The following is a 22,845-nucleotide window of genomic DNA, read 5'->3' on the forward strand; positions in this document are numbered from 1 at the left end:
TCTCCAGACCTCAGTCCAATAGAACATCTTTGGAGGGAGCTTAAACTCCGCGTTGCTCAGCGACAGCCCCGAAACCTGACAGATCTAGAGGAGATCTGTGTGGAGGAGTGGGCCAAAATCCCTGTTGCAGTCTGTGCAAACCTGGTCAAGAACTACAGGAAATGTTTGACCTCTGTAATTGCAAACAAAGGTTTCTGTACCAAATATTAACACTGATTTTCTCAGGTGTTCAAATACTTATGTTCAGCAGTGCAAGACAAATAAATTCTTTAAAAATCATACAATGTGATTTCCTGACATTTTTTTTTTAATTCTGTCTCTCAGAGTGGGAATGCACCTACAATGTGAATTTCAGACCCCTCCATGATTTCTAAGTGGGAGAACTTGCAAAATCGCAGGGTGTTCAAATACTTCTGTTCCTCACTGTACATAGGTGGATGGATAGCAACACAGTAAACACACCAACACCAGGAACACTGAATCTACAACAACAGTTTGGACAAATGAATCCCCACATTTTAATACAGCTTATGTGAAAGTGTGAATTTTACTGCGGTCAGGAGTCCACACTTCTTTCCACAATCAAATAAAAACTGTTTTAATCATTCTACCACAAGCTTTCTTAAAACTATGGAACGTTGCCATGTCATAGTGCATATGTGACCCCTGGCACTCACCTTGAAGTAGACATGTTTCCCAAGAGCACCAGCTACAGTGTTGAGTACTCTGTTAAAGTTGCATTTGTCAGACTCACAGTTTGGTAACCCAGTGTGGCAGCAAGACTTAATTACCAAAACTCATGTAACGTGGTGTTAATAAACAGTACAGTGTCCAGACTATCATTTTGTTCTCGTCTGTGGCTGTGGAATGGAAAACACTGGGGTCACAGCACGTTTATAGAGCAGTGATGATTCAAGGCTTATTTTGACAATATTTGGTTGACAAGGAAAACGTCTTTTTTTATCATTTTTGTGGGACGTTCCGCTTCATTTTGAGTGATTTTATAATATGGATCATATTTTTTTAAATGTTACTATAGCTAGGGGCATCTGAGGGGTATCAACTGTTTTGTAAACTATATCTCAACCTCTATGGCTCACCAGGCCACTGCGAAACAGTGTAAGAAGCTGGTAGCCTGAAAGAGTTAGGCCACCTGTTCAGAAGGCCCCTCACATTTGGTGTTTTGTGGGCAAGAAGCACCAAACGGAAACACAAACAGAAGGTGAATGAGCCTCCAGATGGTTGTAGTCTTACCTGAATCCCAATCAGGATGCCCTTCTGTAGCAGCTTGAAGCCTGTGGAGAGCATAGCCTTCAGGAAGGCTGAATAAATGTTTGCTCCAAAACAAGCTACCTGCAAGAGAACACAACAGATTCACAAATAACTTAAAACTATTCAAATTACATGGGAGGAAAAGAGAAACGCAAAAACCGAGGGGGTTACTTCTCCGGTAGAGGCCATCTCACAGCGGAGCACAGGGTCTGCATCCCTCAGCCGTGGCCAGGAGATCATGGGTGCCTGGTGGAGGAAGAGAAGAGGGAAGGCTTTTCACCACATGATGCTAGTGACCTAGTATTGAACCTCCATCACTTCCTATGAAAACTCTCCATGTTTAGCACTTAAGTCACAATGTAATTTATTAGGTAAAAAAGTGGTCACCCATGCCCAGTAGCAATCAATAGATAATCATTTAATGACACTGCTGCCACCTAGAGGTGATTGCATTTCCTTAAATAAGTAACAGGTAAAACAACCCTGTGATAGTTACTATGGAATATGACGGACCAAAGGCAAATCACGTTTAATGCTGAATCAAGGCTCATACACTCAGTGTCTTCTTCCCTCCCAATAATCTTGCTTATGTCTCATGAAAAGCTATACTTCTGCCTCACTATGAAACTAAAGGCACATCAGAGAAAAGAGGAATAAGTAATGCAGGAGAGTTAAAGAGATTAAGGCTACAACTGCTGGTGCTGACAGAGTAAAAGGAAAATCTGAAAGGAAAAGCAGCTTCTCAAACAGCAGGACATCAGCCCCTTTAACAGTCTGTTTGACATAACGTCTCCATGCTGAGGAGAAGAAAAAGGTAGGTGGCCTGACTGGTAGAGCAACACCAGGGAGAGCCGGAAGAGGAGAGTAAGTGTGGAGGCGAGGGGAGAGAGACACTTGGAAGAAGAATGGAATAAAAGGATGTAATGACAAAGAAAAAAATGACAATTTCAGAAGAAAAAATAATGGAAGAAGGGAATTTGTCAAGACAATAAAATGACAAGCGAGCAAAAAATAAAATTATAATAATTAAAAAGGACAAGAAAATGACTGAATGGAAAGTGTTATTGTATAACAGTGTGGTTCTATGTTGGACACCATTCTTATTTCTCCATTTTAAAGAGGACAACCCCCATTACCTTGAAGAGAGGGGGAGGTGGTGTGGTGTACTGTGGTTTGTGTGTATCCACACTGACATGCAGACACACACGTACAGGCAAGGGCCACAAGGGGAGGATTCATCCTTGAAGCAGGCTATCTAATCACCTGAATGTAATGTTAGCATACTAATGTAAGAAGAGAAGTAGGGAGTGCAGACAGGAAACCAGAATCGCTTATCACAGCTATGTTGAAAGAGTCAGAGAAGAGATAAAATGGGAGAATTCAGCCAAGAAAGACAATGAAATAGAAGGAGGAGCATGTACAGAGGGAGTAACAGTGAGACTACAGAACCAAATTTACAGCAGCCTCTTCAAAATCACTAAAACTATGAGGCAGAAATTAAACTGAAAAGGTAAAGAGGGAGGAAAATGACATCACCATTTAAATGTTCTGAATATGAGACTATACACAAGCACGGACTGTGCAAAAATGATATGTCCTCCAACTGCTATGGTGTGTCTACGGGACAGAATGTAGGTGACTGTCACAATTACGGAAGCTCTCAGACCACAACATCCCACCAAAACACAATTTCCCCATCTCCCTATCCCACACAGATGTCCGCTCTTAGGAGGCGGTAGAATTGTGAGGCTCCACAACATGAACAATGTTATCTTGGGGTGCCAGCTGAGTTCCAGAGAAGGGAATAAAGTAAGACATTTCCACATAACACTGTTGCTGACTGTGGGCCTTGTTGGAGGTAGAAGTGGCACCAGTGTAAATGCCTTTATGTTCACAGCTGAATACACAACAGTGATATCTGTACTTTCATTTAGATTTCTAATTGACAATTCCCACATTGTTCTAATGTTACAAATGGTGAACATTTTGACTTTGTAAAAGAGGAAAGGTTTTCTGTACATTCATCTGGACCCCATGTGATGCGGAGAGCCAGGGGCCTATAGACGTAGGGCATATTACAAGGTGTCTGCTAGAGATTTCACAGGTTAATATGAAGACATTCCTGGGTAAATACTATTAAGTTTCTACATGGCTAATGTTAGATGGTTGTTAGTGTTTTTGATGTCGATTCCAGAGGGTAAACCAACCCCCACCCCACCACCCCCCGACCAAACCCCGCAATGGGTCCTCACAGACCCTTCTCCCATAAACACCAAAACACTCCACTAAGTTATTCTCACTGAGTGGTCTTTGATAAAATGCTCCCGTAGATCCCTAGCGCATTAGGACCAGTTCTACTGTTTGATCCTGAGGTACTACACTTACTACAGCTTACAGTTTGTTTGCTAGCTAGCTAAGCCTTCGCACCACAAATGCATCTTTCCTACATGTTCTTCTGTAATACATCCATGATGAAAACAGGTGGCTAAGAACAAACATTTATTTCTACTTCACCCCGACGTTAACTAGCAGATAATTCTATGCTAAGATGTTTTTGTTCAAGTTACACTTGGGTGGCATTAAAATGACCTTCCTACATTAGACCATTTCTGTGTTGTTGATGTCTAATGCTTCCAAAATATATTTTTCTTGGGTCATTAGGCTCAAAAGAATGTGTCTATTTCAGAAGTCACCATAATGACCTACATGTCACAGTCAAGAATACAATGCATACAACTGTTGGGAGTTTTCTTCAGTCATTAAGTGTGCACTGGGGACAGTCACCAAAGCACCAAATCATCTTCCACCTCCTCAAATGTTGTTTTCATGCTCTTCTTCCTTTCAGCATCATAAATAAAACTGTATTATTGTTCCTATGAGTTTGTATATAGAGACAGAAATTACACAATGGGGACTTGTTAGTGAAAAGAAAACAACACAGCCTCAAATGAGGGACTGTCCAAGAGAAAAGAGAGACAGCAGGAGCAACAGAGTGAGGTTGAGCGGGAACGAGACAGATAAATGAAGATGGTGTCCCTGGATGATACAGTGAGGACAGTGAAGATAAAGGCTGAGAGAGAGTACATATTGATGGTACTCACTTCAAGCTACTAAGGCTGTGAAATAGTTTCAGACAGTGTTAACATTGTGGGTCTGGTGTTACAACAGCAATAGTGTTTAACAGGAAAAAAGAAATTAGTACTACTGCATTAAAGCATTGTGATTGTGGCAAGATTTCCAACACAGCCCGTCCATATCATAGACTCCAAGCAAACTGGAAGTCTTTTAAACCTGGCACTCGGGGTATTCAGAGCTCTGATTAATATTCCTCACCACTGTGCAGCCTAGAAATTGAAAACTTTAGGTGGCGGGGAAGAGTAGGGGATTATACCTGCGTGATTGGCTCCAAACTACAGCCACTGTTAGAGCAGTTCTGCTGTAATTAGAGGAAGAAATTACTTTGGAGAAAAAAAGCTTTGGAACAGCTGGCGACACGTAAATGCTCTCACACCCAATCTAAGGAGTGAGCCCCCCCAGCCGTTAAGAGAAAGCACCTCCTACACCCCACTATCACGCCTAGGTAAAAGGTATGGAGTAGTAATTACCATCTTTGTTATGTGATCAAATGAAAGTTGTACTAGCAGAACTTACACTACTTATTAAGACATCATACATGTAGGGTCCTTTACACTGGAACTAATTTTCCAAACATACTTAAGACCTCAGTCTGGAGGAAGTTCAGAGTCATGATTATTAGGAACCTATAAGAGAAGTTAAAAGTCACTTTTTACAGTACAACAGGTAGACATTACCCCTAAACTCACCATTGATGTTAGGGGGTAGGACTAGATAAGTCTAACTTCTTCCTACTCCGTTCAAGCATGTACTAGGTATAAGCAAATTGAAAATATTTTTGTGGATATGTCTGGAATTACGTGTGATTACATACTGACTGTTGTTACATGTTTGAAAGAATAAATAAATCAAATCAAATCAATTGTGTTTGTGGCTATTAAATCCCTTAATTCCGGAATTTTGCACTTGAATTGGAGAATTACAAAGCCCAGTATGAGCTCAGAACAGTTTACAACCCAACGGGCATATAAAACCCTTTAAAACATATTGCATATTATTAGAGACCCTGCCTGGCCCTTAAACACCACCTGTGTGATTATAATGTTACTGTTCACTAGGGCTGCCCCCTGAAGGTCGACTAGTCTTTATTGATTTTTAAATGCTCAGAAAACTTGTTCACTTCTACGCAGCAACAGGCTAGGTAGCACAGGAAAATGTTTGAGGCAAGGATTTTTCCAATTCATTAGCTTGGACCCACATTTTGCATTGCCTTTAGCAATCTTCATTTTCTTGACAGGTTCAAAAATCAGTTAATAGAAAGGAAAGCCGCCAAGGAAATGTAATTTTCCAATAGTTTAAAAGGCACAACCATTATTTTTGGACCATGTTAAATTACAGTTAATTTCATTAATATAATTATGGCATTATCACACTTGGGCCAACTGTGTACGTTTTGCTGGACCTACCTGAGGCAGTTTTCCCAGTCAGAATTGCTATATTTAGTGAAGTGACAAAGCTATTGCCCAACTTAGCATTGTACCCCAACTTAGCATTGTACAAAGAAGCAGTATCAGGTTGACCTCTAAGCAGTGGTTAGCCACAGGTTCCATGGTACGCACATAGAATCACGCAGCACAGATTTGAGATCAAGCCATGTTTGTAATTCAGTTGTGCACCCTTCTCCTCACACATTGGATGAGTAAGAGCATCCCGTGCATCTTTTATTTTACAGTGCCTTGCGAAAGTATTCGGCCCCCTTGAACTTTGCAACCTTTTGCCTCATTTCAGGCTTCAAACATAAAGATATAAAACTGTAATTTTTTGTGAAGAATCAACAACAAGTGGGACACAATCATGAAGTGGAACGAAATTTATTGGATATTTCAAACTTTTTTAACAAATAAAAAACTGAAAAATTGGGCGTGCAAAATTATTCAGCCCCCTTAAGTTAATACTTTGTAGCGCCACCTTTTGCTGCGATTACAGCTGTAAGTCACTTGGGGTATGTCTCTATCAGTTTTGCACATCAAGAGACTGAAATTTTTGCCCATTCCGCCTTGCAAAACAGCTCGAGCTCAGTGAGGTTGGATAGAGAGCGTTTGTGAACAGCAGTTTTCAGTTCTTCCCACAGATTCTCGATTGGATTCAGGTCTGGACTTTGACTTGGCCATTCTAACACCTGGATATGTTTATTTGTGAACCATTCCATTGTAGATTTTGCTTTATGTTTTGGATCATTGTCTTGTTGGAAGACAAATCTCCGTCCCAGTCTCAGGTCTGTTGCAGACTCCATCAGGTTTCCTTCCAAAATGGTCCTGTATTTGGCTCCATCCATCTTCCCATCAATTTTAACCATCTTCCCTGCCCCTGCTGAAGAAAAGCAGGCCCAAACCATGATGCTGCCACCACCATGTTTGACAGTGGGGATGGTGTGTTCAAGGTGATGAGCTGTGTTGCTTTTACGCCAAACATAACGTTTTGCATTGTTGCCAAAAAGTTCAATTTTGGTTTCATCTGACCAGAGCACCTTCTTCCACATGTTTGGTGCGTCTCCCAGGTGGCTTGTGGCAAACTTTAAACGACACTTTTTATGGATATCTTTAAGAAATGGCTTTCTTCTTGCCACTCTTCCATAAAGGCCAGATTTGTGCAGTATACGACTGATTGTTGTCCTATGGACAGAGTCTCCCACCTCAGCTGTAGATCTCTGCAGTTCATCCAGAGTGATCATGGGCCTCTTGGCTGCATCTCTGATCAGTCTTCTCCTTGTATGAGCTGAAAGTTTAGAGGGACGGCCAGGTCTTGGTAGATTTGCAGTGGTCTGATACTCCTTCCATTTCAATATTATCGCTTGCACAGTGCTCCTTGGGATGTTTAAAGCTTGGGAAATCTTTTTGTATCCAAATCCGGCTTTAAACTTCTCCACAACAGTATCTCGGACCTGCCTGGTGTGTTCCTTGTTCTTCATGATGCTCTCTGCGCTTTAAACGGACCTCTGAGACTATCACAGTGCAGGTGCATTTATACGGAGACTTGATTACACACAGGTGGATTCTATTTATCATCATTAGTCATTTAGGTCAACATTGGATCATTCAGAGATCCTCACTGAACTTCTGGAGAGAGTTTGCTGCACTGAAAGTAAAGGGGCTGAATAATTTTGCACGCCCAATTATTCAGTTTTTTATTTGTTAAAAAAGTTTGAAATATCCAATAAATTTCGTTCCACTTCATGATTGTGTCCCACTTGTTGTTGATTCTTCACAAAAAAATTACAGTTTTATATCTTTATGTTTGAAGCCTGAAATGTGGCAAAAGGTCGCAAAGTTCAAGGGGGCCGAATACTTTCGCAAGGCACTGTATATCCTCTACTGATGCTACTAAATATGACAGGTCATCCGTTGTTCTCTTCATAACTACTCAAGTTTTTCTTTGCTTTGGAGTCCATCGCTCCACCTCCTTTACATTATAGCATTCCTGGCTTTCTCAACACAAGTCTCTGTGCGAGATGTGTCCACACAGTCCTCTAGCCTCATGCCCTTTTATGAGCAATGGCGGGGTGTTAAGCTATGCCAATTAGTAACAACTAGCACGCGCCTTCAACTTATAAACACATGGAATTCAGTGTTCATGAAACTAACGTATAGTTTTCTTGGGACCTTTAAGAACATCCTACAAAGAAATTTAAGAAAACACTTAAGAAGATGGTGGTGAAGGAGACCTAATGATATCATGCACAACCTTCATAGTACTGTGCTGCTTTCTAAATCCAGATTGATAATCAGACAAAATAGCCAATGTATAAACTCTTTCAGCTGGTTACTCACAAGTGTTTCAAGAACTTCAGCGGCACCGACAGATTGGAAATAGTCACCACCTCTAAACAGTGGTGTTATGCAAGTGATTTCCACACCTTAGGGATCTCATTTGTAGCTAAGGTGAGTCTGAACATATGAGTGAGAGGAAAAGCGATAAAATCTCCTGCAACCTTTAAAAATAAGACATGACCTGCCTCCGATTCTTTCTGGCTTTTTCCTAGGCTTTATTTCCTTCATACAGCATGTTAGACAGTTCTGCAGGGAACCAAGGACTATTTTGACCTTTTAAATTTTCTAAAAGGAGCATGCTCGTCTAAAATACTATTAAACACCTAATTACAAAATGACCAAGCAGATTCACCCTCAATTAACGGAATTTTGTCCCAATCAACAAATCATGTAGGAAAACCTGTTCTGCAAAGTGTTCGTCACATTTAAGGATTAATCAAGGATCTGAGTGTCCCTTTTAGTCACTCTCAAACACGCCAAGTGCAGCAGCATATTTGAGGATCAGTAGTCAGAATTAGATCAATTAGTTTAGATTACACAAAGAACTCTAGCAACACAACCACCTTTATACAGTAAGATCTTGTTGAGAAAAATGTTTCTCAGAAGAGAATAACATGATTTCATAGAAGAAAACATGTTACTAATAGCATCAGTAACAGCTCTGTTTTATTCAAGTCTCCCAGTAAGACATGACAGTGTAAGAGTAAACCAACATGCCCAATACCAAGACTCTGAAACGGAAGCAACTAAATGGAATTCAGCCATCATTTATTTAAAAGATGTCAAAAATGACTGGAGCAGTGGGGATGTTAATGGTTGTGCTTCTCCAACTGTGACATGTCGTCCAAGAAAAACACATCACACTCAGCTTAAAAAAAAATTGCTAAAACTATTCAACCGACAGTGGAGGCCTGGCTCTCCCAAACATGAAATTATACAACACTGCAATGAATAAACCAGCAAGACTTTGGCCAACTTGTGATTCTACCCCTTGCAAAGGTGGAAAATGTACTTACAGCTCCATCTAAAGTTATAGAACTGTTATCACAGAAGAATACAACAAAACCACCAGAGGAAAATGCTCAGTCCCAGTGGGTGTGGGCTAAAGCACATAGAATTTTTGTAATATCGCAGTATAAACAGAGGTACTCTTTCATTTGGAATAACCCTTTTATCTGTATATGAAAAAAACAGGGAAGAGGAAAAAATGGGCAAGATATTTTAAATTATCTGAGTATATTACATTTGTGCATCAGTATTTTTTCAAAAAAAAAAAAAATTCAAATATTCAGCCTCGAATATGTGAAAGCCTGAGATTAAAATGCCAAAGGGAGCTTTAAAGGGATCTCAATAGTGAGATTAGGGGAAGATGTATAGCTAAATGTAAGATAAAATATAGGATGCACTGCACAGGATGCAAGCAGTAAGTTCATCCATTATATAATTGTACATGGGTAATATTTTACACTGCTGAAATAGTTTAAAGTGGGCCTAACCCCAGGAAATAAATATCACAAATGTAACAAGGAAGTGGGCACATTTTACATGTGGGACTGTCTCTTGGCACTGCCTTTTTGGAAAGCGGTACTAAAAAGAGGAAAAGTGGCCAAACAACCTCTATCACAATCCCCACAGTTGTGTCTGTTCGGGAATAAATCTTTCATGCCTCCAGGGTTTACTACAGCAGAGTTTGGGCTGTCATTAACAGATTTTATTGTAGCATCCAGGCTTATTTTACATAACTGGAAGAGCCCACACAGACCACAGTGCAGAGAGGATCAGGCTTTTGATTGAGGCTGCTGCTTAAGAAAATTTGACTGCTAGGGTAAATAATGCAAACCAAGAAAAACTATCCAAATTGGGCACAATTTTTTATATACAAAACTGTAATGTGTGTGCAATTTCCCCCTGTTCTGAATCTAAATACATTTCAAATGAAAGAAACAGAAGATGTGGGTGTGCGAACCCTTTCTTGCTTTTGCACTACTGTGAGATATCAAAATGTCTTTTGTGAAAATCTTATCATGATTATTATATCAGGTTCTTATAACTGGATCAAAGGCCATTTCACGGGGCAGCCAGCTGAAGAGCATGCATGCGTTTAAGCCATGGGACAAGATTCTTACTTACTTATTTATCCATTCATTCGTTTCTTCTCTTCACTCAACATTAAAGTAAAACAAATCAAAATAGAAGAAAGCTGGTTACACATTTTCCAGGTATAAGCCATTACTTCAGTGTGCCTTCTCACCTTAATGCCAAGATAGTCTATGGGAATGATGGGTTTCTCTAGCGAGGGCAGGCTGGCCTCATCCAGAGGCTTTCCCACCATCACTTTGGCTGCCACATCAATAAAGTCCACACCAATTGTTTTTGATACAAAAGGGAAGGAGCGTGACACCCGCAGATTACACTCCATCACCTAGAAAAGTACAAAACACAAAGACTCTCCTTACAGAAGGCATCAAAAGATAAACACATACATTACCAATGCCCAAACACACTATAGAAATGGCTTGAGTATACAGCACAGACACACACACACACACACAGTACTTTCCATATACTGTAGCTGAACATCAAAACTGAAGGCAAGATTGATTATTAAATCCTAGGACAAGCTGATTTCAATTTGTGAGCGATTACATTTGTTGCCACTAGATGTAAAAATGTCATCCAATCATTTTGTTTTACCCCATGGAACATTACCTACCATGACATCATTGTCTTTAACCAGAAACTGAGTGTTAAAAGGCCCCGAAGTTTCAAATGCTTGTGCCATTTTTTGGGGTGGCAATCTTAACCTGAGAGCAATGGAAAAATTAAGCACACACAAACAATACACAGAGGCTGTCTGTAAACCGTTTCATTCAATGATATCTGCATATACACATGATGTTGGAAAAGGACATTTAAATAACTTGTTTGGATTATAAAATCATACTTGCTACTCAACAATCACAGTACATTTGATATGGGTTGAGTCACTATGCCAATGTTGAGGGTGATTTAACTGACCTTTTCTAGCGCCCCTTGGCTAATGGTCTGGGTTGGCAGCATTAGGGTGGCATCTCCTGAGTGTACCCCAGCATCCTCCACATGCTCTGTTATGGCATGGACCAGAACCTGGACACACATACAGTGATTATGCCACATGCTGATTATAGCCCTAATAACTCAAGGCAACGCAACTTTTATAAGGCTTGGCCTCTTCACTAAGGAGAACTGTTCAAACTTTGAGGCGGAAGGCATTCAGACTAACGTATAGTACGTCACAGTGAAAAACACTATAGAATAATGCAGTTGTAACATAAAGTATCTTAAATCAGATCAATTGGTGAGTGCTGCACAGTACGTTTGGAGGAAATAACTAAATTCAGTCAGGTCAACGCTCACTAAAAATGTGTTCAGGACAAAGGGCTTGTTCAGAAACAATCTAATGTACATGGATGTGCAGCCTCAAAAGAATAACTTCCAACATTTCACCCACAGGAAAGGAGATCTGTATCACAAAGCAACTCTGTGTTAGCGTGTGCATCTGTAAATGAGCTTCCGTGTCATTAGTTCATTTAAACTGCTTTTAACCACAGCATTCATTAGCACTCTTCAGATAGAGCCTGTAATTAATACATATTATCTCTGACTCTTTCATTCTCCCACACATATATTCTCTCTCTCTCACATACACACACAGCCTGTTCAGGAATAATGAAGCCTGTTTGGTATTCAATGAATGGGCAGCTTGTTAATGTGATACTGAAGATAAAGGAGGGGCTGTATTCAGGGAAAGTGGGAATAGAAAATCTACCATACAGCTGGATTGCCCACGTTCAAACTGACACCCTTGAAATGACTCCCACAGCCTAAACAATAGAAAAACAGACAGGGTGTTCAGGTTAAGTACCTAGGTGGCTCTGCTGTCTGCTGAAACTTGCAGTGCGAACAATTATACAGGTATATAAGTTTTCAAAGTTATTCCCGTTTACTGTGACTGTTAACATGAAACTTAAACATAGTGACATCAACACAGATGAGCAGATCCTCCCTAAATGTGCACAAGCAGTTTGATTTTCCCTGGAGCCCCTTTTCAGATCCTGCAGAAAAAAACAAAGCAGGGCTGTATGCATCCTGAAGAGTGTGTGCATCTTTACACTAGGTATTCTGTTGGTTTTCATATTATTATCTTTAACAATATGTAAGCAAGACAAATGTGATTACTGGGTGACAATTTTAACAACCTGTTTCCAGTATCTGACAGAATATTCTTATGTAACTTTCAACTTGTATTGAAATCTAAATGCATTCAAACAGTATTGAGAGCGACGTGTTTTCAGATTTTTCTCTTAAAATAAAATGTTCCACGCATTCAGTTATCAAATGTGGCTTGTTGTCTTTGCTTCAGAAGTTACAAAAGATGCAGCAGAATTTTTTATTTTACAATAAAAGTTACTAGAGTCAGTCCAGTCCACACACACACGTATATGTACTGTATGTCAGAATTGTGTGTCATCTCCTGAACTTTCTAATACTGCAGTAACTAGAATCTAGTATTTTAGGTTGGAGTTCTCTTTAACATTCTTTGAAAGAAAAACTGTTGAACATAATGTTCATGAAAGGCCAACCTACAGTACAGCAGGAGAATACCAAAAAAAAAAAAAAATCAGTGGTTCATCAGATATGAAAACAGTTTGCTGAATAAGAGCCATAAACTGATTTAATCTAAAAGGAAAGAAAATCATTTAGTATCATCAATTTCCTGCATTTTGGGTTTAACGTATTCCATTCTCCCCATCAGATCCGTCTGGGCTATAATGTCTTTTCACTGAAGATGAATGAGATTACTTCCACTTTACTGGGTATCTTTCCTACCTCGCCAAACTAAACTAAAACAAAGGCGGGCTGAACAATGCCAGGCTACAGAGACGAATAACAATGACACTGTTAGAAATGAAAATATGGTCACTCATGGTGTCAGTATACATAAAACAGGGACAAATCATGTTTCCCAGGTTGTTGCAGGAGGTGCACCATAACATTATATAACTCTATATAACTTCCATTCTGGTTGCTTTGTGTCATAACTGCTGGCAGCCCATAATAACAGATCTATGGCATGTTATGTATGTAGTTGGACTGTCAAAGCAATGAACCTACACTGGCAGTACATCTTCACTTAAACAGAATGACAATGTAATACATTATGGATAAAAAGCTAATGTCTATAGAATCTCACATTACCACCCTTGGCCACAGCATCCACCTCTACGTCCCTGGCACCACTGGATGCTCCTGAAGAAAAGACAGCAGCAAGGTTACACAGCTGCTCTGATGGGGACATAAACACTGTCATGTTAAAGCTGAAAGTCTCATTTAAACCAGTGGTCACGGTTTCATGTTAAATAATGTGCTGGAGTACACTGCTGTTCATAGACTTCATTATGTACATGGGTTGTAACAATTAAGTGTGAAACAAGAATATTTCTTATTCTTATTTCTTTAAACCTGGTAAAACAGCATTAACATATTTTCTCTGGTGTTCTGTCAGTGTGATATATGCTGTGTGTGTGCTTCTAGCCCCCGGTAGAGGCCCTTGGAGGGGCCAGCTACCCCTAAGCCACTTGGGTGTTCAGTGAGGTAGAGATAGGCACACAACACTATCCAACAGTCATGCCAGCTGGTAGCTTTAGTTAATTGAAAGCAGAGGGAGAATGCAACACAAAAATAACAGTCTGAGTGTGTGTGTGTCTGTCTTGTGGAAAGACAAACACAATGTGTCTTAAAATGCTAATTCAGTATTATTCAAGACAGTGAAATATGAAAGGCCAGGGCAAGACCTTTTCAAAGACCATCTCCAGTAATGTCTCAGGTATGCACACGGAGTTAGCGCTCACCTGGGACACCTGAGCTGCCTCCTCCAAGAAGCGTTTCATGTCCTCCACTCCGTACACAACGTTCATCGCAGAGCCACTGGTGAGGAGAAAGAGAGAAAACAAAAGGCCACAGGAGAGGAAGAGAAGCAAGTAAAGAGGAGACCATACAAGCTTCAAATGATTGTTCAAAACACTCATTATCTCTCTGTTGCATCACTATTACCATTGGGAGCAATCTCTGAAAACAGTCAAAATAAAGTGTGAGAGAGAGGAAGGCAGAAGAACAGCTATTTAGGTCAAAAAACACCCCAGGCTCTTGAAAATGAGTTCAGAACTTCATCATTAAAAAACTACAGATTTAGGCTAGTTTTGTTGTGGTGTTTTTGATTTGCTAGCTGGGCTGTCTTCCTGTTTGAAAAGGAAGGGTTGAGAGAAACAGGACAGAAAACAGCCACATGCTTGGGTCGAAGTTCTATTCCTGAACTGTCTGAAGGTCAGAGGCAGACACATGTTCATCTATCAAATGAATACTGACCCATCATTTGAGTAACAGTGACAGATCCATCTTTGGCTTGGATGTCATCTTCTTCTAATACTGTACCCAGGTCTGATTGGCTTGCTCACACACACACACACACACAGATGTGCTTTCAAATAGACAGAAAATCCTCCAGCTATTCTGCATTTGCATTTCACTCCATCTCACCTACCCTGGCCTTTGCAATACTTGTAAACACTGAAGAAATTGTAGTCCGTTTCCTGTTGTCTAAGTTGGATGGACAATGTAGGAGCCTCTTACAAAAAACTGTAAAATGTTTTCATAACCACTAAGGAATGATGGACCTTAATAAGGAAACAAGATTTATTTTACAAGAAGTTCCCTCATTAGTTATTATACGAGTATGTTTTAGGGCTAAATGTGTCACATTTTGTGAGTTTTAGTTTGCGTGTGCATTTCACTGTGCATGAATCTGACAAGGAAGAGAGTGTTGGGTTTGTAAATGTGTGAGTTCGTACATGTGTACTAAGAAGAACATTCAAAATCATTACCAAGGATGTCAAAGGAGTAGAGGAAAACACTTTGAAGATAGGAAAAGTTTAGAAAGAGTTCACCCTGCACCAACACTGGAGGCAAGTAAAGGAGGGAGGGGCAGGGAAGGAAAGGAGATGTTCCTTTTAGACACCATTCAACACAGGTCAATATAAAAAGAAGAGGACATCGTGAATAATTACAATCTCTATATTATTAATGGTATGATTACAGCTACTTCAACATTCGATGGAACTTGGAAAAACCTGGATATGGGATTAAATTACTTTTTAAATATGACCTAATGCCCAGCACCCAGGTCTTAACCACAGTGCTTCTCCCTCAGTCCTTAACAATTACCAGTAGATTAAAGCAACATCACAGCTTACGTGTAAAACTCCAGAACTCCATTATATGCAAGTTCATTCTCAGTGACACCAAATCTCTGCTAAATACAGGGTCTCATCACGACATCTGCTGGACAGAAGTGTCACTGCATGACTGAAGGAGCATTTGTGTGAGTCAAGTTTATTAATCCATTAATCATCATAACATAATATTTTACTCAGTTTGCAGTAAGTTTGTGAATTAGCTATTTTTTAAAAAGTCCATTAATTTTTCTCCTTCACACTTCAGCCAGCCAACATTGCACTGTTTTCTTCCCTGCGTTTGTTAATATACTTTATTGGCTAGAAATGTGACAAGAACATTTTAGATTGCTCTTCAAATGTATGCTAATAGTTTAGACAAAATACATGCTAAGATGTTAAGGTGATTCAGCTTCTACATTAATGATTAAGAGACTACTGACACGATCATCATATCTAGTGCACTTCAGTGTTAGGGATTTGGTGTTGGTATAGTAGGCCTACTAGTCGTAGGCCATGTCTACTGCTGTATGTTGAAGAACATCATATCTTACACCTGAGAACACAGGAGGGGCGAAGCAGACAGGGATGGCCCACTTGGCTGGCGAATGCAAAAGCATCTTCCTGTGAAAGATGAACCAATCCAACAAATGTTAGGAGGACAGCGTATGTCATGCAATAATAAAGATGCAAGTAAGCATTAAAAACTGTATGACTCACTTTGAAATACCTTGAAAACACATCTGGCATTCAACCTTCCCAGACCTTAAGCTTTGACCTGCTCACCATGAAGTAAAGTCATGTACTAAGGCTGAACAGTAGGAGTTTTCTGGATCACAGCTGCAGCCTCCAACATCCTTATGCACAGTGTGTTGGGTTTCTATCAAATTTTCAGGTTCGATAGGTTGAAAAAAATGTTTTGTCAAAAGTATTCAGAATGACAAATGCAACTGAAATTACAACCATGCTATAAAATAAATGTGTAAGCCACTGCATTGATGGGAGATAATGTCAGAAAGTTGTATATTGAGAGGCACTTGAGGCAGAAAACAATAAGTGCTGAAAGTGGGGCCTCACTTTATCTCCCTTCAGATTTTCTTTTTCCAGTCAGTTCTTATGACGAATAAGAGGAAAAAAGTAGGAGTCCTGGCAGGAGCATAGCAGTAAGAAAAATGCTGGGTGTCCTCCTCCTCCTCCTCCTCATCATCATCCTTGCTCGGTCTGTCTGCAGCTCCAGCCTTTTTTTCCTCTATCATTACCCACAATTCACTCACCAGGTAGGGTACCATTTACAAACACAAAATAGCTTCCCAGAGACACAAGAAGCACCTCCCCGTGGCTCTTCCAAGTTATTCCAGCCCAATAAAGACAAGCTGTTTTGTGAAGATCAGCAGGGAAACAGGAGTTGTACAGCAGGTTGAATTTGAAGAGACACAACTAATCGGTGTGTGCGCCGGCTAATCGCTCCTCAGCGGTCACTGAATACATGAGCAGCAGAAATGGAATAGATATTTCAGCGCTGACTGCAGACATATGTCTGTGCTCCACATGCTCCACAGAAGCAATTGAGAGGCCCAAACTAGAGAAAAATGCTCAACTAGACAGTAAGTAGTGGAGTTCAGTGCCTCTGAGGAATAAAATTCTAAAAATAATGAGTTGAGTTTGTAAGGAAGGGCTTGGGGCTGTAAATTTAAGGTACTGTTATATGTTACAAGAATTTGTTGTAAATCTAATATGAACTACTAAAAAAAAAAAGACATTCATCTGTGTTGAGAACACCAGATTTATTTGGGAGCATCCAAATTAAATTCTTAGTGATGTCATAATATAGTGTCAAGAAAGAAGCGTTCAATAAAGACATGAACTTACCATTGTTTCAGTGTTAATACCTTAAGCATACTGTGTTTGTTCTTTGCTTGCTGGTCAGGTGAAACATTGTCTTAGAGGAAAAGCAATACTTAAAAGGTATCGTGACATGCTAAGATTTTCTTAGCATACTATCAAATTGCCTGTCACAATGCATCAACAGCTGTACTATCCATGATTTATGTTTCTTCTCACCAGAGAACTAAGGGCCCTCCATGGGGCTTGGGCCACCCTGAGGTCATCCAGGATACTGGAGAAGGTGGAGCGTTCCTCTGCACGGTCAATCTGCAGGGGGCTCGTCCCAAGAATCTTCACTCCGTTTAAGTGCAAGGGGACAGCCAGGTTGTTGGGATCTGGCCTCCCACTGACACTATGCTGCCAGAGCAACCCTGAAGAGCAGGGAATGAAAAAACCCGTTGTGCAAGATAAAAAGAGGTTAGAACAGCAGGTATAGTAACAGAACAAGAAGAGGGAGGAGGACAAAAGGCAGGGAAGGGGAGACACTGTCACACCGTGGACCTCCTGCCACAGGCCTATCAGCCAAGATTTACAGTTTAAAAGCTGTGGCAAGTTCCAATTATTCTGGCCACTGCTCACACAGTGAAAATACAGAACAAACAAAAATAGTTGATCTCAGACATGCCATGGGTTTAGTTACAACCAGGGTTGGTGTATATGTGTGTGTGCTCCTTTTATTAACAGCATGCAGCCCCTTTTCCTGTCTAGCTGATCCTGGGGGGATGCTGTTTCCATGGCAATGCCAGGTTGTATCTCTCCATTATGCATGGGCTTGCTCTCCTGCTCCTGTCCAAGGTTTATCTCCATGCTCTAATGCCATATTTATCACAAAGAAAGGGGGACTGTAGCTCTGAGAGAGGGATTGATGGTAATGCTAGCTCCCTGAACAAACAAACAATCAATCACACTCTGATCCCATCACAACTTTAACTGGATTCAATTCTTCCGAAAAGGAAAGTCAGTGGACGTTGGTACACAGTCAACATAAATGCAACCATTTATTGCACAGAAAAACTATCAGGGAAATTGTTGTTATTCATGTCCTTGAGCATAATTTATAATCCTAGGGGTCAGCTAGGGCCACACACACACACCCCAGAGTAGCACAGGTAAGTGATGTAGAAATTATGTATAGTATACTTGGCATAATAATGTATATTAAGTCTGGTCATGCATTTAAAATAACATTCAATATAGAGAAATTCATGATATCCTGATGTCAGGTTTAGTAGTTTGACATTGTACTTGCTTTATCACAGATTTAAACCAGCTAACAGAATATTGTGATAATGTTTAATCATACTAGGAGAACTAGCCGATATACCTGTACCTTAAGAACCTTGGGTACCAACTTCCAAATAATTTTATGGAAATAAAATCAACTTAAGTGACCCAAAAGCTTCACAACAATGTAAAATGACAGCCTAAGAATAAATTTAGCCATAAAATATTAAGCACGCACATCCATATGAACCATGGGTGTTATAGGAAGGTCATTAAAACCTAAAAACCCACAAAAATAAATAAATAAATCCACACACCTAGAATTACGGATGACCCTAAAGTGCTGCCAAAAAATATGTCCCAATTAGGACCAACAGAGTTTGACGCTGATGTCCTAGAGTACAGGGCAGAAAACATGCATTTTCTGAGTTTACACACCACTGTATATAAACATAAATCAGCGAAGAGGTTTTGGATGTTGCCGGTTATGTTTTATCCATGCCACTGTGCACGGGTACTGTATTGTTTTATTTTTTTCATAAATAATTCATCTTGAACTGTGCAGCCACATCAAAATAAATCAGAAAGGTTAAGTTAGAGAAATGATAATGCCATTATGTGTCAGCATTTGTACAAGTCTTAGATCAATAAATAACTGTATTAAGGGATAAATAGTGTTTTTGGTTTGTTTTCCACTGGTGTTTTTTTTTTTAGCTCTGACCTGTTGACAGGATTAATTTATTTTAATATATAGGCATTGTGTAAATGATCAATACTAATCTGAAAAATCTTAAATTACTTGCAAAGCAATATTGCAAAACACATTCCACTCAATATATGACTATATAAGTAGCTATTATCATGCATATACACCCCAGTGAACAGTGCTCTGCCTCACTCCCAGTGCATGCAACAGGCCCAGCAACCTAAACCAAGATACTGTATGAGTACTAAATAAATTCTTGATAATATTGGTGGTGGTGGTAGTAGTAGTTAGTGTGTTGTGTACTAGTGAAGAGTTGAAGAATTCTACTGTCATGTTCTTTTCCATAATAAAAAGAAAGACAAACCCATGAATTTGTATTTTGTTTAAATTTTGTCAAATGCAAAATGGCATTGATTACATGTATGTCCTAACCTCTTGTTGGCTGATGTCCAGGATGTGTTCCAGTGTCAGCAATTCGAAGTAGAGGTGGTCACACTCATCAAAGTCAGTGCTGAGGTTTACTACCACTGTCTTCTTGCCCATCTGTCTCAGTGTTCTGATGCTTGACACTGCACACCAGTCAAACTCAACACTGCTCCCTGGTGAATTAAACCACTGATTAATTTGAGTCCTCTGAAGTTTAGAAATTCAACATAGGAAATCCAAATGCACTTGCTTTTCATGTGTATTACTTTTAATTGACAATGATTCGTTAACTGTTTGCTTGCCACGTGTACAATTTTGTGCTTAAACCACATTTCCTATTAAATCTCTCACTCTTCCTGGACAACAGTCCTGAATTAGAGCTCATGAACAACCCTTTCCTAAGAAACCTTGCCAATGTCTCGTAGCTACCGTATGTACATATACCAAGCCTAAACTTTACAGTTGGCACGGCACAAGTGGCATTAACACTAAGGAAAACAGGCCGATACTGAGAAAATGTAACGTTAAACACCATGTCTTAAAAAAGGTTTTTAAAAACATGCTATGAACCACTTGGACAGTATGACATTTATATGAAAGCTTATTGTAGGACTCACTGATATGGTAGGGCCCACAGCCAAGAACCATAATTCCTTGGTCTTTAAAGTCAAGATCATGCTCCTGGTGACGTTGATAAATTGACAAAACTGCTGGTAATGATGCACTCTTGTGAACAAAAATAATTCTTTGGCACATGAAAAAGTTACAAAACAAAGGATTTTATATATATATATATATCTCACAAGGGTCTTTTTCTTAGGGACCACTTACTTGGCCATGATAGGTACTGTACAAATAGTTGGTCATGGCTGGATACTCTGCTGCCAAGGTGTCAATCTATGAAGGTGAAAAGAGAAAACATACTGTTTAAATCAAATCAAATTTTATTTGTATAGTGCCAAATCACAACAAAATGGGCCATTTAGTCAAATATTTAAAAAAGGTAACTACTTTACTTGTTATCACAGAGAAAGGTGGGTTGCACCTTAGTGGAGTTCTGACCCAGGAGCTGCACGACAATGCCAATTCTTCTATAGTCACTTTAATAACTGGTGGATATTATTTCAATGTGGTATTACTACTGATGTAGTGTACCTGATGTGTGTGAGTATGTACAGATCAAGCAAGGTCAGTTACTCAAAGTACTGACTGTGCCATATCTAGAGGAATCTCATTCTACCTGCCCTGTGCTGGACACTATGAAAGAGCCCAGAGAAGCCGTTTGACCCAGGGCCTGATGCCGTGAGTGAGCCTCAGCTCTCTGGCTGCTTTCTCACTGGTGCCCAGAACCTCACCAATCTGTCAATCTGAGAAGCCGTCCAGTTTAGCCTTCAGCAGGCGTCCTCTGGGCACTGTGCCACTGTAGGACAAGATATTAAGTACTGGTAACTATACAGCAATTTTGCTAATTATTATGAACCTTGTACTTTATCCACAGTTTACAGTTGATTCAATATATTTAAACATGTTTTAACAGTTCTCAAAAACCTTTCACACCATTTGCACTGGAACAAAAGGTCCTATTGCTTTGTGCCACAACCAAATCCCACTTCATACCAAAGAAACTATTCTAGGTCAAATGCAAATCAGAAGTTAGCAGAGTCTGTTAGTCTATTAGGCTTAAAAATGCACAACATACCTGATATGAATCAGGCTTGACTGTGAGGAAAAAGAAGAGTACAAAGGTACAGACTAAAATACAGAAGTGACTTTATTTTTAAAGGCTTTATTTCCTGTGTTTCCTCTCACATAACTCTGTATTCCACTGTCAAATCCAGCAAGTGGGCCATTACTGGCTTGCCAACCAACCAGTGTGGGCAGCAGGAAACATCACACATCAGAGTGATTGATGACATATTGACAAAAAATGTGACAAAAGGTTGGAAATTACATCCATTTTAAATTATGAGCTAAGACACACTGTGTAAATATGACAACTATGGAGTTGCTAGATAGCTCTTTTCACAGTGCTTGACTAGCTATCTCCCTTTGCTTTCTGATTTTGTGCCAAGTTAAACTAAACACATGAATGCCTGGTGATAGAACTGAATGATTTTGTCTTCTAACTTCCACTAAGAGTGGAACAAGTGTACTTGACTGGGCTGAGAAATGGCATGGCCCAGAAACAGAAGCTGTGGGTCAGAATAACAGGAAGGAGAGACATTTGATTTGAGATCTTGAGAGAGGAAAAAGGAAAGCCAGGGAGGCGCACATTCCTACTGAACTAAAACAACAAGAATCAGTTTGTTTTCACACTTTTAATTTTAGCTGTTCACATAAGATTGAGCATTCAAAGTAAAAGAATGGCCCTTTTTGGTGTGTTGTATGAATGTTATTCTTACACACTGAGTAACAGTAATTCATGTCATACAGAGATTATAACCTAATCATCTACAGTACAGTACAAACTGCCACCACAAGCAGCTCCTAATCGCTCTTTGCCCCTCCCATCACGTCCTGTTTCATAGCGATGACATAAATTACATATGACTGGTTGAAACAACTGCAGTTTACGGTCCGAAGCTAGTGTTAGCTGACTGACGAGTAAATCTGGCAATCTAGTAGAACATAAAGTGAAGAACTGACTACTTAATGTACACAATAATCCTAAAAAAAATGGTTATTATACAAATAAAAAGGAAAATGTCCTCTCTGAATTTGATTTTACTCATCTTTCTATTATAAATATCCTTCAGTCCTCCTGTAACTACAGCAATAAAAGAACCAACATGCTTATGCACACAAACAACAAGTCTGCTGACCAGCAGAGTCTGAAGCCCACCTGTACTCAGCTCTACGCTCCACCAGTCTGGAAGCAGCCTATTGTTGTGTGCCCATTCCCATGTCCCAAGCTCCAGAGGCAATGGAGACCACAACAACCTTCTGTGTGTCAGCATGTTGCGGTAGGCGCCCACCGGACAGCCAGCCATTAATTATTAAACAGCAGTGTTAGAAGGAAGCACAGCCATGAAAATTCACATTGGCTTTGATTTGAGCTGTCTGGGCAAAAGCTGGAGGGCAGAAAGCGAGCAAGCGAGAGGCAGCTGAGAGGAGGTGAACAAGGAGAGAAAAGGAAACAGATGTAAACAGACTGGGGTTCGTT

General features: G+C 39.9%; 1 protein-coding gene across 1 annotated transcript in view; it reads right to left on the bottom strand.

Annotated features, from left to right (window-relative positions):
- LOC109964400 (carbamoyl-phosphate synthase [ammonia], mitochondrial) overlaps positions 1 to 22,845 on the bottom strand; it is a 44,354-nt gene that overhangs the window by 4,718 nt on the left and 16,791 nt on the right. The window contains 16 exon segments of the mRNA XM_074527650.1: positions 1,255 to 1,353; positions 1,444 to 1,518; positions 10,426 to 10,596; positions 10,888 to 10,962; positions 10,964 to 10,978; positions 11,193 to 11,300; positions 13,408 to 13,454; positions 13,457 to 13,463; positions 14,066 to 14,141; positions 15,999 to 16,066; positions 17,504 to 17,661; positions 17,664 to 17,697; positions 19,689 to 19,855; positions 20,300 to 20,363; positions 20,514 to 20,581; positions 20,963 to 21,108. Coding sequence (XP_074383751.1) covers positions 1,255 to 1,353; positions 1,444 to 1,518; positions 10,426 to 10,596; positions 10,888 to 10,962; positions 10,964 to 10,978; positions 11,193 to 11,300; positions 13,408 to 13,454; positions 13,457 to 13,463; positions 14,066 to 14,141; positions 15,999 to 16,066; positions 17,504 to 17,661; positions 17,664 to 17,697; positions 19,689 to 19,855; positions 20,300 to 20,363; positions 20,514 to 20,581; positions 20,963 to 21,108 — 1,378 coding nt within the window.

The sequence above is a fragment of the Monopterus albus genome, unplaced genomic scaffold (assembly GCF_001952655.1).
Source record: "Monopterus albus unplaced genomic scaffold, M_albus_1.0 scaffold88.1, whole genome shotgun sequence".
In the NCBI taxonomy this organism is placed as follows: Eukaryota; Metazoa; Chordata; class Actinopteri; order Synbranchiformes; family Synbranchidae; genus Monopterus; species Monopterus albus.